Raw genomic sequence first — 11,966 nt, 5'->3', positions numbered from 1 at the left:
TTTGACTTAATTCGTTATATTCGTAAGAATGACCAAAATATGTCATTTAGAGTGTAGAGCAAATTGTATAAAACTGTAATGAGCCATCAGCCAATCTTTTAGGGAAGTGAGTGTTGGACGTTAAAGAAACGAGATGAAAGCGAAATAGAAGTAGCTGAAATTGGCATGTTGAGATGGATGTGTTAGGTTGACTGGGCAAGACAGGATATGGAATGATTATATAAGTGGAAGTTTGAGAGTTGCACCAATAGCAGGAAAATAGCTTGGTTATATGAAAATTTAAAGGGAAAAAGAAATTGTAAAACAAGTAAGGAAGATTATATACAGGTAAAAGTAGATATATGAAATAGTAAAGGGTAAAATAAAACCATAGAAATGTTAGAAGTGTAGAGTAAATAAATAAACGACGATGGGATAAGTCATAAGGCGAAAAAGGCAAATATTTTCAGTGGATATGATTATGATATTTTGTTTGGTGTACACACAACACAGGTTTTTCAAGGCAACAAACAAAATTTAAACCCAAATCATTAACGGTTAAAAAAATGCATATTTAACAGAATAAGTTCTTAGTAGTTTATTTTAATGTCGTTTTAAGTTCTCAAGTTACAGCTTAAAGTTGACAAAATATATAATAGTTGTAATAATAATAATTTCTTATGAATAAATCACATTAAATATGTTACAGAAAAATTCCATTACAGTGCTAGAATAAAATAAAAAATCCTTGCTTGTCGTATATATTATTAAATATGTAGTTTATCAACTTTCCAATGTATAAGATGAATAAAAGTTTTGCTTTATTATAATAATTGTCAATGTAATATTAATTATAACTAAGTTTAAACGTTTCAAACATATCATTATTATGTCAATTTTAAAGTGAAAATATGTTCGATTATAATTTATAAATAAGGTAAGCCGATAGATAAACTTACACACGAGTTTTTCTATAATAATAAACATTCGATAAATGCAAATAGGTACAGTTTTCGGTCAGTCTTCATCCCTTTTATGAAAATAAATACAATATCTACCGTAATATGATAATAACTTATCTTTTAAAAAATAATAAGAATATTATGGTATTGATAAGAATTGTAGATATTTTTCTCTACAAAAGAAATGAGAGGATACTAATTACCGTACAACCAGCGTGCACATTGTTAAAGTTATATTGTAGTAAATAGTGTTATATTAAAAGAAAATTACGACGAAAAAACTGAAAATGAAAATATTAATGTATTTTTTTAAATGTACAAGTAGTATTCGTAGAGCCAAAAATACCAGAAGAAAAATGATTATGTTATTTACACTAACGGCTATCGATTTTGCTTTTCGGTGTACATTTCGTTATCAATGTGTTAATTTTCAAAATTAATAATAAATTGAAACGAAATGAAAATCCCATTAGTTTTTTCTGAGAGCGCCGAGCTCAGCGGCAAGTGACGTCTCGTCCGACACCAAACTTCTTTTCTTATTTACTTTGGCCACTTGATGCAACTGAAAGCAAACAAAACAAAATACACTTGGTTACTTACATAATAGTAGACAGTAATTATTGAGCATAACACAAATTGAAATAGCTGTGATTTAAATTATTATCGATTATATATATATATTTTTTAAATATTTTATTTTGCGTCGGCTGTATCGGCCATTGGCAAAATTATTACTATACTATAACTTAGATTGCTACAGATCAGTCATCCGATCGTTAACTGAATGATTCACAATTAAAGTGATCCAATTAATTGCACGCTCTAGTATTATATAATTATAACTAACCATAAAGGGTCAGACCCACACAGCAAATTAAAAATAATAATATTTTCTCTTTGATCTTATGGGATTTGGTAGTAAATATTATAAGTTCATTATTTGTTTCATAATATCATAGTAATTTTTCAATAAAATAATTTAAAATAATTGTCGCTATTCGCGTGTGAATAATTTGCCAATGGAATAAAGCCGATCAATTCAACCTCACGTATGTCGTATTCAACGGCTAGGGTAAGAGGATGCCCATTGACGCCCGCTGTTTGCAATAGACCCGCATTTTTACACTTGTATACATTTCAGCTTGGATGTTTTTTTGTAAAAAAATGAACGCTTTGTCATAGACACAGATTTATTTTGAGACTTCAAAGAAGGTCAATGTGACATTTAAAAAAAAAATAAGTTAGACGACTAAACACCCTTTTTAATTTCTAAAAAATAATACTATCTGGAAAAAAACTGAACAAGTTATGAAAAGTTTGTGAATAAAAATGAATACCAGCCTTTTCGGGAGAAAGCTTTAAGTTTAATTTTTCAATAAAAACAACACAAGATTCATTTTTTTTACACAAGAAGCAAATGTTATGTCCATGTTACTCGTTGGCCTCCATTTACAAAAATCTCAATTTAAATATATTGTTCCATAGGCCATAGCTTTACAATGAAAGCGCCCATACCTAACCATATGTCACCACTTTGTGACATATAAGTATAAGTATAGTATAGTATACATATAATATAAGTAAAACATATAAGTATAATATTATACCAAAGCTGATCCATCAAATTCGGCCATCTTATGACAGATTAATGGAGCAGTCACAATGCAAAAGGTCTTCGATAAATTGCGCTATAAGTAACCGAGTGGATGTCGTTGAATATTATTTAAACGACCTGCAGGAAATACGAGGTCAGGTTCACTCGGTTTGTGATGCGAAAAACGGCGCGACAGGTCATTACGGTCAAGTGTACGCTGCGGGAATAATAAAATTAGCGTGCGAGTCGGAGAAAAAGAGAAATTTATATATTTTGTATAAGAACTTTTAAAAGTGGGCGTACGACGACACGGCGGACTTTATTTTATTTTTCGCCCTAATGTAAGTAAAGTATGTTCCCTGGGACGCCATTTCGCGTTAGCCGACATCCAGATGTTCGTGACGTCAGTGCATGGGAAGGGTGTGATTGGCCGAACGCAGTAAGTCGTCGGGCTGCGCGGCCGTCGTTCCGGGGAAGGAAGCCCGAAGGGGTGGTTTCATTCAGCGACGGAATAAGTTGTTATTTTCAGCAGCATTGACGTCATACCGACTATGTGTCCGACCTCCATTCAAGAATCCGCCAGACTACCGCCGCTGCAGCACTACGGTGGCGCGACCGTATCGATTACACAGGCGTACAGTTGACGTCATGGCTGGTGTAAACTCCGGCAAACGTAAATCATGTCCCTCGCCGGGCCACGTCGTCGTGTATTCAACAATCGCTTTGATTACGTGTACGGTGACTTTCAAAAATAAATTTACTTCACCCCCCCCCCCCCCCGTTACTCTCTCACACGCACGTCGACCTCAGTGTTAGAAAATACTCGTGAACTCCGTGACAAGAGAAATGTTTATTATCCCTTTTCTTACCATCTCGTTTCAAACGGTTTGTTCAAAAACTATGATCACACTATTTTGTATTCGGTCGGCTGTCGGCACGTCTAACGTTTTTATTCTCTGTGGAGATTATGTGACACTATGTTGTATTTTATTTTTTTTTTGGTCTTCAATCTTTTGATTGGTTGGCCGCGGCTCTCCAAGCCTCTCTGTTAAAACTCAGCTCCTTCAAATCTCGATAACTACCTATGTCTTCCTCTTCCAGTTTACCATCCACATATCCTTCAATAATCAGCTTCAGCAAGCTCTCATTGCGCAAAGTATGCCCTATCATATTATATCTTCTTTTAGTTATAATTTTCCAAATTTGTCTTTTTTATTTAATTCGTCCGACAACTTCTTCATTTGTTACTCTGTCGCTCCATATAATCTTGAGTATCTTCCGGTAACACCACATTTCAAAAGCTTCTAATTTTTTCTTCTCAGTTGCGCTTACTGTCCAGGTCTCGCATCCGTATAGTGTTACAATCCATACATATATTTTCAGAAAGTTTTCCCTTGTGTCTAGCCTCACACTGTTTGTCGTTAGTAAGTGGTTTTTGTTTTGAAATGCTCTTTTTCCTTGTGCAATCCTATTTACTATGTCTAACTTGCTTTTACTGTCGTCGTTTATTGTACTACCAAGATAGCAGCAGCTTTGCACTTGTTCAATAGGTTCACCTTTAATATTTATGTTTAGCCGCTTTTTATTCAATTTGCTACGTGACATAACTTTGGTCTTATTTTTGTTTAATTTCATTACTACATAGAAATAGGGTATTAAAAATGTTTTATTGGTAACTACTGGTTTCGGTGTTCCGCCATCATCAGGTTGCATAAAATTTGCATTGACAAAATTATTATTAAAATTAACAACATATCAAAATCACATATATGTATATAAAACACGCGTACAAAACATTTAAAAAATTCAAAATATTATGCATCAAAGTTTGATATTATTAAATGAGTTTCTAATCAAATCGGTTGTTAAAAATGAACTTATTTTAAGCCGTTAAGATCCGTCTTATAGATGAAGACGATCAAACTCTGTACTATCTTTTAACGAACCAATCTTAACTTTTGCGCAATGAACATTAAAATTGTAATCTTCCATGAGGAAACATTACTTAAGTGAGCTGTTTATATGACATTTTTAAATGAAAAGGTAGTTTAATAAAATGTAAAAGGAAAAAACCAAGCACAGTGTTAACCAGCACAACCATAACCAGTACATTCCAAACTAGTATAGTTTAACCCTGTAGATCAAGTTTTGTCTTAACCAGTACAATTTTTATACTGTGTTGGTATAGTCAGAACTTAATTTATACTGTACTAGGTTATAGCATCGAAGCTTTTAAAAGTGATTAAATCACTTTCAAATTAAATACCCTCTTGAATCACTATGTTAATTTATAATTGAGCTTGGTTTATGCTGTAATTTGTTCGGACTACACTGGCTTAAACGGCAAGACGAAACTTGATACATACTTTACAAATTTAAACAATACTAGTTTGGAATGTACCTACTGGTTAACACTGTGCTTTGTTTGAAATTCTTTAAATAATTCCCAGCTTTGAGTATATGTATAATCTCATATAGTCATATGTGGTTTTTAATAGCAACAGCGGCTTGTATGCATTTAATGAGTTATTGTCAGTCGCTGCCATTTTTGCTATTAGAATGGCTAATCTGTATAAAGTCCGTGATGTATAATATATTTAATTAATAATTAAATATCAATACACTCATTAAATATATATAACGGTTTTTTTTTCAAACACATATTAATATTAAAGTTTATGCTGTACATTTATTTTGACTTATTTAAATGCATAAAAATATTAAAAAATAAATGTTGTGTTGTGTCATTTTTGCAGATTAAAAACGTTAAGTAATATACGATACTCATACTGTATTGTCGGTTTCATTCATGTACCTGTTTTGCATACACCGTGCGCCTTCGTTGCAGATGTTTTTATATTATTGTCGTCCGTCCTAATGTTTAATTTATAACATCCTTAACGTTTATGTTTGTGTGTAATCCAATAATGTTTCGAACGTGAAATACATAACTTATGCGGAATTAAGAGTAGGTAATATCGAGGCGCCTAAGTAATCCACCTGAATAATAATTTACTTTATATTTTTATAAATATAAATAAAAGAAAAAATGTTTTGCGTATAACCTACGTTGTAGTAAATTATTAATTTTCTGTTTTGTTACAGATCTTATAAGTTAATACTTCATCAAGCTTCTTAGACATCAAATAAGTGGATAGCCCATTCCAACATTTAATCCGTATATTGAAACCATAGTATTCTTTGACGTATCTATTTAAATATAAGCTTATAGTTTTTTGATTCTATTATTGCAGATTATGTTGAAAATAATTTATTGTATTCCAAAAAACTTCCGTCTGAACCTCATGTCATTATAAATAACTATGATTAATGTATAATAGCCATTTCATAATTCTAAGCGAAATTGAACTGCTAATTAAAATAACTGTGCTGCAAATTTAATCTCTAATTACATATTTTTTTCCAAATTTAATTATTTTTTAAAACAATTTAGTTCGAACCAAGCGCCAATTCAAATTAATTATACGTGTGAACATCCTTTTATCAATACAAACAGCAATAAAATTTGTCTTCGAGTGAAGTGAATTTCATAAAACAAATATTAATAATTTATTTAATTTTACAATTTAGAGTTAAAAGTTTGTGAAACTTTTTTTTTTAAAGCAATGACTAACATTTTGCCTTTTTACATTATTTATAATACCTATCTAGATCAATACCTGGATCTTGTCTATAAACGCGTCGCCAACTTAAATATCTAGGCTTAGGTTGAATTCGTCCCAAATTACCATCACAAATAAACTCCGAAGACCGAATGTGTCTTTATAGAACCAAAATTATGATGCCTTGCTCTCCTGAGACTCGTTGGCCATTTAAATGGACGTCTTATCGGCTCCAATTCAAAGAATACATGAGACACGAGGGGATAATAAATAAATTCTACTACTGAGACTCTAGAAGTTACCCGCTGCTCACTGCATATTACAAAAACCGCGTAACGCAACAAGACTTCCGTCTTATAAGATCATCATCAATCTAATACAAAATTTTGTACACCAACTTCTGTAAAACGCGTTAACTTCTTTCCATATAAACATTGAAAATGTATTGCTTAACCAAAATATATGTTTATTATAGTTATCAGAAGTTTACAGGCAATGCTTATTGCTTTTGTTATATAGTACAATAAATGCTCAGTGACAACGAGTACTCACTTGTAGCTGCTGCATATCGGGTTGAGTCGGTAAACCGTGGACGCCACCCTCGGCTATTACTTCCAACAAGCTCTCCAATCCCGACTTTTCACTTGCCGGCCTGGGCAGGACATACTCCCTTTGGCCACCGTCGGCCATTGGCCCAGTGACTGCCGGCGTGGTAGTAATGGCCTTGGCCGCCGTCATCGTTGTTGGTGTGGCCGTCCATTTTAATTGTTCCAACTGACGGACGTCATCGTTGTCCGCGTTCCCGAGAGACCGCTTGATCAAAGGCGACCCGTTGGCCCATTGGCTGTACAGACTAGGCCGAGAATTGGAACTCATTCGGTCACCATCGTCGTCGCTGTCATCTTTGTCGTCTTGTCCCGCTAGCTTTTGCTGCTGCCTAAACTGTTGTTTGGCTTCGTACGCCGCCTGTTGCCTCATCTGCAGCTGCTTGTGCCTAGCGTATGGGTCACGTTCGGATGGCTTTTGCAAGTCACCCTGAATGAGCGACTCCCAGAAATCGTGCAATTCTTGTTCCTTGGCTGACTTAAACGCATTCGAAGGCGACACTGGATTGGACATGAACAGATTGCGGTATTTATGAATTTTGTCGGCCGAGTTGTACCGAGGCGGTGATGACCAGTAGTACTGCTGTGGCCGGAAGCGGCTCTCTAGGGACGCAGGATGCTCATCGTGGTAGTACGATGACATGAGCATTGGGTCATCCCGGCCGCTCGACTCGTCTTCATTCAGCACCATCCGCAATCTGTCTTCAAAGCTGCTCTCTTTGTTGTCATCCTCTTCATTACCGCCGTCAAACCTACGTCCGCTACCGCTCAAACCTTCAACGGCCGGAGGATAGTAGCTGTAACTGGGGTATCTGACTACCGCGTAGTTGGACACCTCGTTTGATCTGGTATCATAAGTTTGTCTAGGATCGTACGACTGTCTTGCATCGTAAGGCGTCCTGGGCCCGTATACTCTAGGCTCGAACGATGGGTTTAAGTCTACACCTTCGCCGGTTATCGCGGCCAACGCAGCATCGTAGTATTCTGACAATGTCAACGGTTGCATCTGGTGCTGTTGTTGCCTGTTCGCCGCCGCAGCCGCAGCCGCGTCCGCAATGACCTGCTGGTATCTGCTCAGTGACACGGGATAATGTCTCATCATGCTCGATGGAACGCCGCCACTGTACGACCAATCGCTCAAGCCAGCGCGGTTTGGGGCCCACGAGTTGTACTTGTTTTGCTTTTGTATTAGACCTTCTTTACTATAACGGCCGTCCGCAAAAACAGCAGTGGCCGTCAAGCAAATGATCACCGCCAATTCCTCCCACAAGTGCATCTAAAAAAACAAAACAGAAACATACCGTTTGTTAGGTTCTAGGCTAAATTACAGATGTAATCAGTGTTGTAAAATATTTGCGTATTGGTATTCAAATATTTTTATCGAATACGTCTAATCACTTTCGGTCTAAATTTATTTTTCAATATTTCTTTTTTGCAATATAGTATTTTCTAAAACATAAGCTCATAGCACTATCAAAAAATAAAAACAAAGATTATTTTTTGTTGGTGTACGTTGATCATTGACAACGGAAAGTCACCAAAGATTAAATGAAAGTTTCATTTTATCTGCGACGAGTTTAGTCTTCTCACAGATCTCATCCATCCTACATATTTGGCTAATGAAATGAATCAATTGAAAATTCTAAAACTTATTATTGTATTATTAATACTGTGCACACCTCAAAATTATGCTAAACCTATACTTTAACTCTGCATTTTTTATTGAGTTTCTTCTGGATAAGACATGGCAAGGGACTACGAATGAGTATATATTTTTTTAAACAGCCATTATTGTTTGAAATATTATCATGATGGAATTTAATTTTGACTATATTATAAATTCTGTCTAGTCATTAATGAAAATTATTTCATAAGTAGTTATAAAAAAATTTTAGAGTAAAGTTTTTTTTTGAAATAGTCTTTTTTATTAAGTATATTATACAATATACAATCTGTACAGTAAGCATAGAGTAAAATTATAATTTAAAAACCCACATCGAATAAATTTACATTTCCTCAGTGTTAACATACTATAGTATTAAAGCTTTGAACTAATAATGAAATTCAAGTGTTCAAATATAATTTTCCAGCCTACCGTGTAAGATTAATGTAGTACGATCAAAAACCATTTCTCGATCAGCGACCGGAAACTGTACAGGAAACAAAATGCGTTCAAAAGTTTCAACCCCACGCCAATGGAGTTGTTGAATATTTTAACGTTTCAAGTAAGCTTTTAATCTTTAACGTTGCCAAACGCGTTCTCCGAAAGAGGGTAAGTAGGTAAGGTACTTGACTGAGCTTTTTACCAAAATTTAAATATATATATTGTACACAGTATACAGTTAGCGTGGGTGGTAAAGAATTATTTAACGAATTCGCTGAAATTACCTGCACCGCAACGCTTGTAACTTGAGTAATGTGGAAAACACAAATTGAGTAGGAGTAATTGTACAAAAAAATATATAGTTTGACGCAAGAATTGTCAATGTCGGAAAACACGCAATACTTCAATTCACATGATGTTTCTAAAGTTTTAAAACAAGTTGTTAAGTCCTAAAAAATATTATAACCCATATTCAGTGGCGTATTTTGAACAACATTTTGGGGTTGCCCATTTTCTTTTTCTGTACTACCCGGTGTCCGCTATTTCTATATTCGTATTTTTCGTGTAGAATCTTTTTCACTCTTAATTTAAGACCCCCTCCCCCCTCCCTGACTTCGATGTCGGCCATTAAAAAAGTAATAAATTAAAGATTTTTACTCACAATATTTGATTATAATATATTCTTCTTATTCTATTTTTTTTTTTTATAACAAAACTGAATTAAATTATACTATAAAATCAAAAAGTAATTGTTTTTATTTAGTTCTTTAAGTACATCGTCGGTCTCTACGATTACGAGTTTTTTCTAATGACAAAACACAATAGTCTTTACAAAATATTTTGTGGTAACTTTGTTTGATTAACAAAATATAGTTTTTATTTTTTAAAATAGCTGATGCAATATGTTTTTATATATAGATACAAGTTTTTTAATTCAAAACTTTGGATAGCCCACGCATAAAGTTCAATTTAATTATGAATCCTAAAACTAACATCCAAAAGGGAATTAAAAAAGGGCAAAACTTAAATATTCAGCAGACAACGTATTATTATTATTATTGTACCGCGCAATTTTCCCACTAATCGTTAGTCTTTCTTAATAATGTTTTTTTGTAAAGTTGTTAATAAATTTTAGCTTTCGTGCGTAGCTGAAAGAGTAAAGTATTTTTATTTTTTACTAAGGTTAGTTATCCTATGAGTCTGCTGTACACATACATTTTACAGTATCTTGTTTTTTAGCATAACTTTCGCGGTTATACTTGGTGGAAACGGAGGTATCAAGTTGAAATTTATACCATTTTTCTAAATATTAGCCTACTTTCCGATTAAAATGTACTTTTTTTTAATTTATTAATGCTTTACAATTTTTTCTGAAGTATTTTTTTAGGGTTGGTTAGTATATATTTAGTTAGTTAGGTAAAGTAAAAACACAATATGAAGTATACTAAACAAAACAAGTAAACAATTCTAAAAAACACATTTTATAAAGATTTTTATCATAATAATCTTAGGATTTCAGTACAAAAAAAAAATTATTTATAATAATTAAGCTTTAAATGATAAAAAGTCCTAGAATTACTGTTGCAACAATTCAGATATTTTCCATTTTAGGTCAAAATTCAAGGACTTTTATTCTTTTTAATTAAACAATATTTACATAAAATAGTTACATTTATATAAATTCATGTATTATCTCTGTAAGCTTAATGGCTTGTGACTGGGAGTGTAAAATATATTATTTTCTTTTAAAAAGTTTATAATTGTATTACTCGACGAATATGTTGAACTAGCTTGACAGGTTTTTTTTATAAACATTTAAAAATCGATTTTTTTAATCATTTTTGCGCGTGGGGAATTATAAAAAAAAAATGTATAAAATAATTCATAAATTACAATTACTATTTACCTCCATAGTTGTTTTAGATATAACCAGTACAACAGCAATTTCGGGACATATTCAATATATTTTGATGATACGATGGTGTGTAAAATATAGAGAGATAGTATTTTAAACTTGCAGTACATTTAAAAATTACTATAATAATAATAATGACAATAACACGAACGTTGCTTACCGTCAATTGGTTTTTTTCACTCGTACAGTGTAAAATGTCGTTGACCACCGCTTTTTGTGCGAGCTCGGCAAGCAAGCGCGCGTGTGGAGAGTATGAGGCGCTTGTGGTTGTCGAGCTTTCGACGGTCGTCCAGGAACTGTCGTTAGCCATCCCAACCCCTCGGGTTATATGGGGTTGTGCCGGGACGCCCACGCGACGCATTCTGAATGAAACCGCCACCCGCCCCTCTTCGTTCCACGATCACATAATATATACAACCGGCGCACACTCCACTAGCCACCCCTCTTGTGTACACACACACACACGCATATACGTTCAATGTTATTATTATTTACGCCACGCCATCCGCTTTTCCTAACAGGTCCTACAGTCGCCGCCGAGAAAATCCATAGAGTGTACCGTCCCGGCGAAACGAAAACATAATGACCTATACAAAAAAAAAAAATCAGTAAAGTTGCGTCGGGGCATAGTGGGGGGATGCGAGTCTGTGGATGGTAAACGATTCAAACCAAGGACAGTATACACTATAAAGGTACCTGTACACTGTAAAGTAAAATCTAGCTACAGTAGACTTAGTCTAGTTAGACTGCTCTAGCTGTGTATGTACACTATAAAGAAATTTGCTCTAGTTAGAGTAGTCTCTGAGAGCGCGTAAAGCTAATCTACCTAGATTAGTCAATGACCTGTGTACATTTGTACATGGTATTTCTGTCGAGAGCATTTAGAGCGTAGTTGATGACAATACTTAGTACGAAAAATTTCGGACCGAAAACGTTTTCAATTGCACCGAAGATTTTGAAACTTTCTTTTGGCCTTTAATTGTCTGTCTCTGTATTCTATCAACAATTCAACAATTCCAAAGTCCAGGAAACGATTCTATGAGTTCTATTGATATGTTTTCTGTCTCACACAAAATCACTGATCGTACATTCAAAAGAAAATATTAAACAATATAACTTGAAACAATTACTTATAATAAAAATTACAACAAAACTTGTACACTTATAAACTTATGTAAACAATA

General features: G+C 33.9%; 1 protein-coding gene across 3 annotated transcripts; it reads right to left on the bottom strand.

Annotated features, from left to right (window-relative positions):
- Positions 1 to 701: 701 nt before the first annotated feature.
- On the bottom strand, positions 702 to 11,121 carry LOC126835307 (uncharacterized). Of its 3 annotated transcripts, none has more exons than XM_050567802.1 (3): positions 10,934 to 11,121; positions 6,711 to 8,039; positions 702 to 1,503 (listed from the first exon to the last, which is right to left on the bottom strand). In XM_050567802.1, the coding sequence occupies exons 1-3, from the start codon at positions 11,090 to 11,092 to the stop codon at positions 1,411 to 1,413; spliced, it is 1,581 nt and encodes a 526-aa protein (XP_050423759.1). In that variant the 5' UTR covers positions 11,093 to 11,121; the 3' UTR covers positions 702 to 1,410. The 3 variants fall into 3 exon arrangements, with proteins under 3 accessions (XP_050423759.1, XP_050423760.1, XP_050423761.1); XM_050567803.1 differs by having other exon boundaries at positions 10,943 to 11,121; XM_050567804.1 differs by lacking the exon at positions 10,934 to 11,121 and adding an exon at positions 10,774 to 10,867.
- Positions 11,122 to 11,966: the final 845 nt, after the last annotated feature.

The sequence above is a fragment of the Adelges cooleyi genome, unplaced genomic scaffold (genome assembly GCF_023614345.1).
Source record: "Adelges cooleyi isolate 19-005CV unplaced genomic scaffold, UGA_ACOO_1.1 ACOO_flye_CR_arks_rails_tigmint_CR_PRNA_23, whole genome shotgun sequence".
NCBI lineage: Eukaryota > Metazoa > Arthropoda > Insecta > Hemiptera > Adelgidae > Adelges > Adelges cooleyi.
The sequence above is the reverse complement of the archived record's forward strand: the minus strand, read 5'-3'. Positions and strand labels throughout refer to the sequence as shown.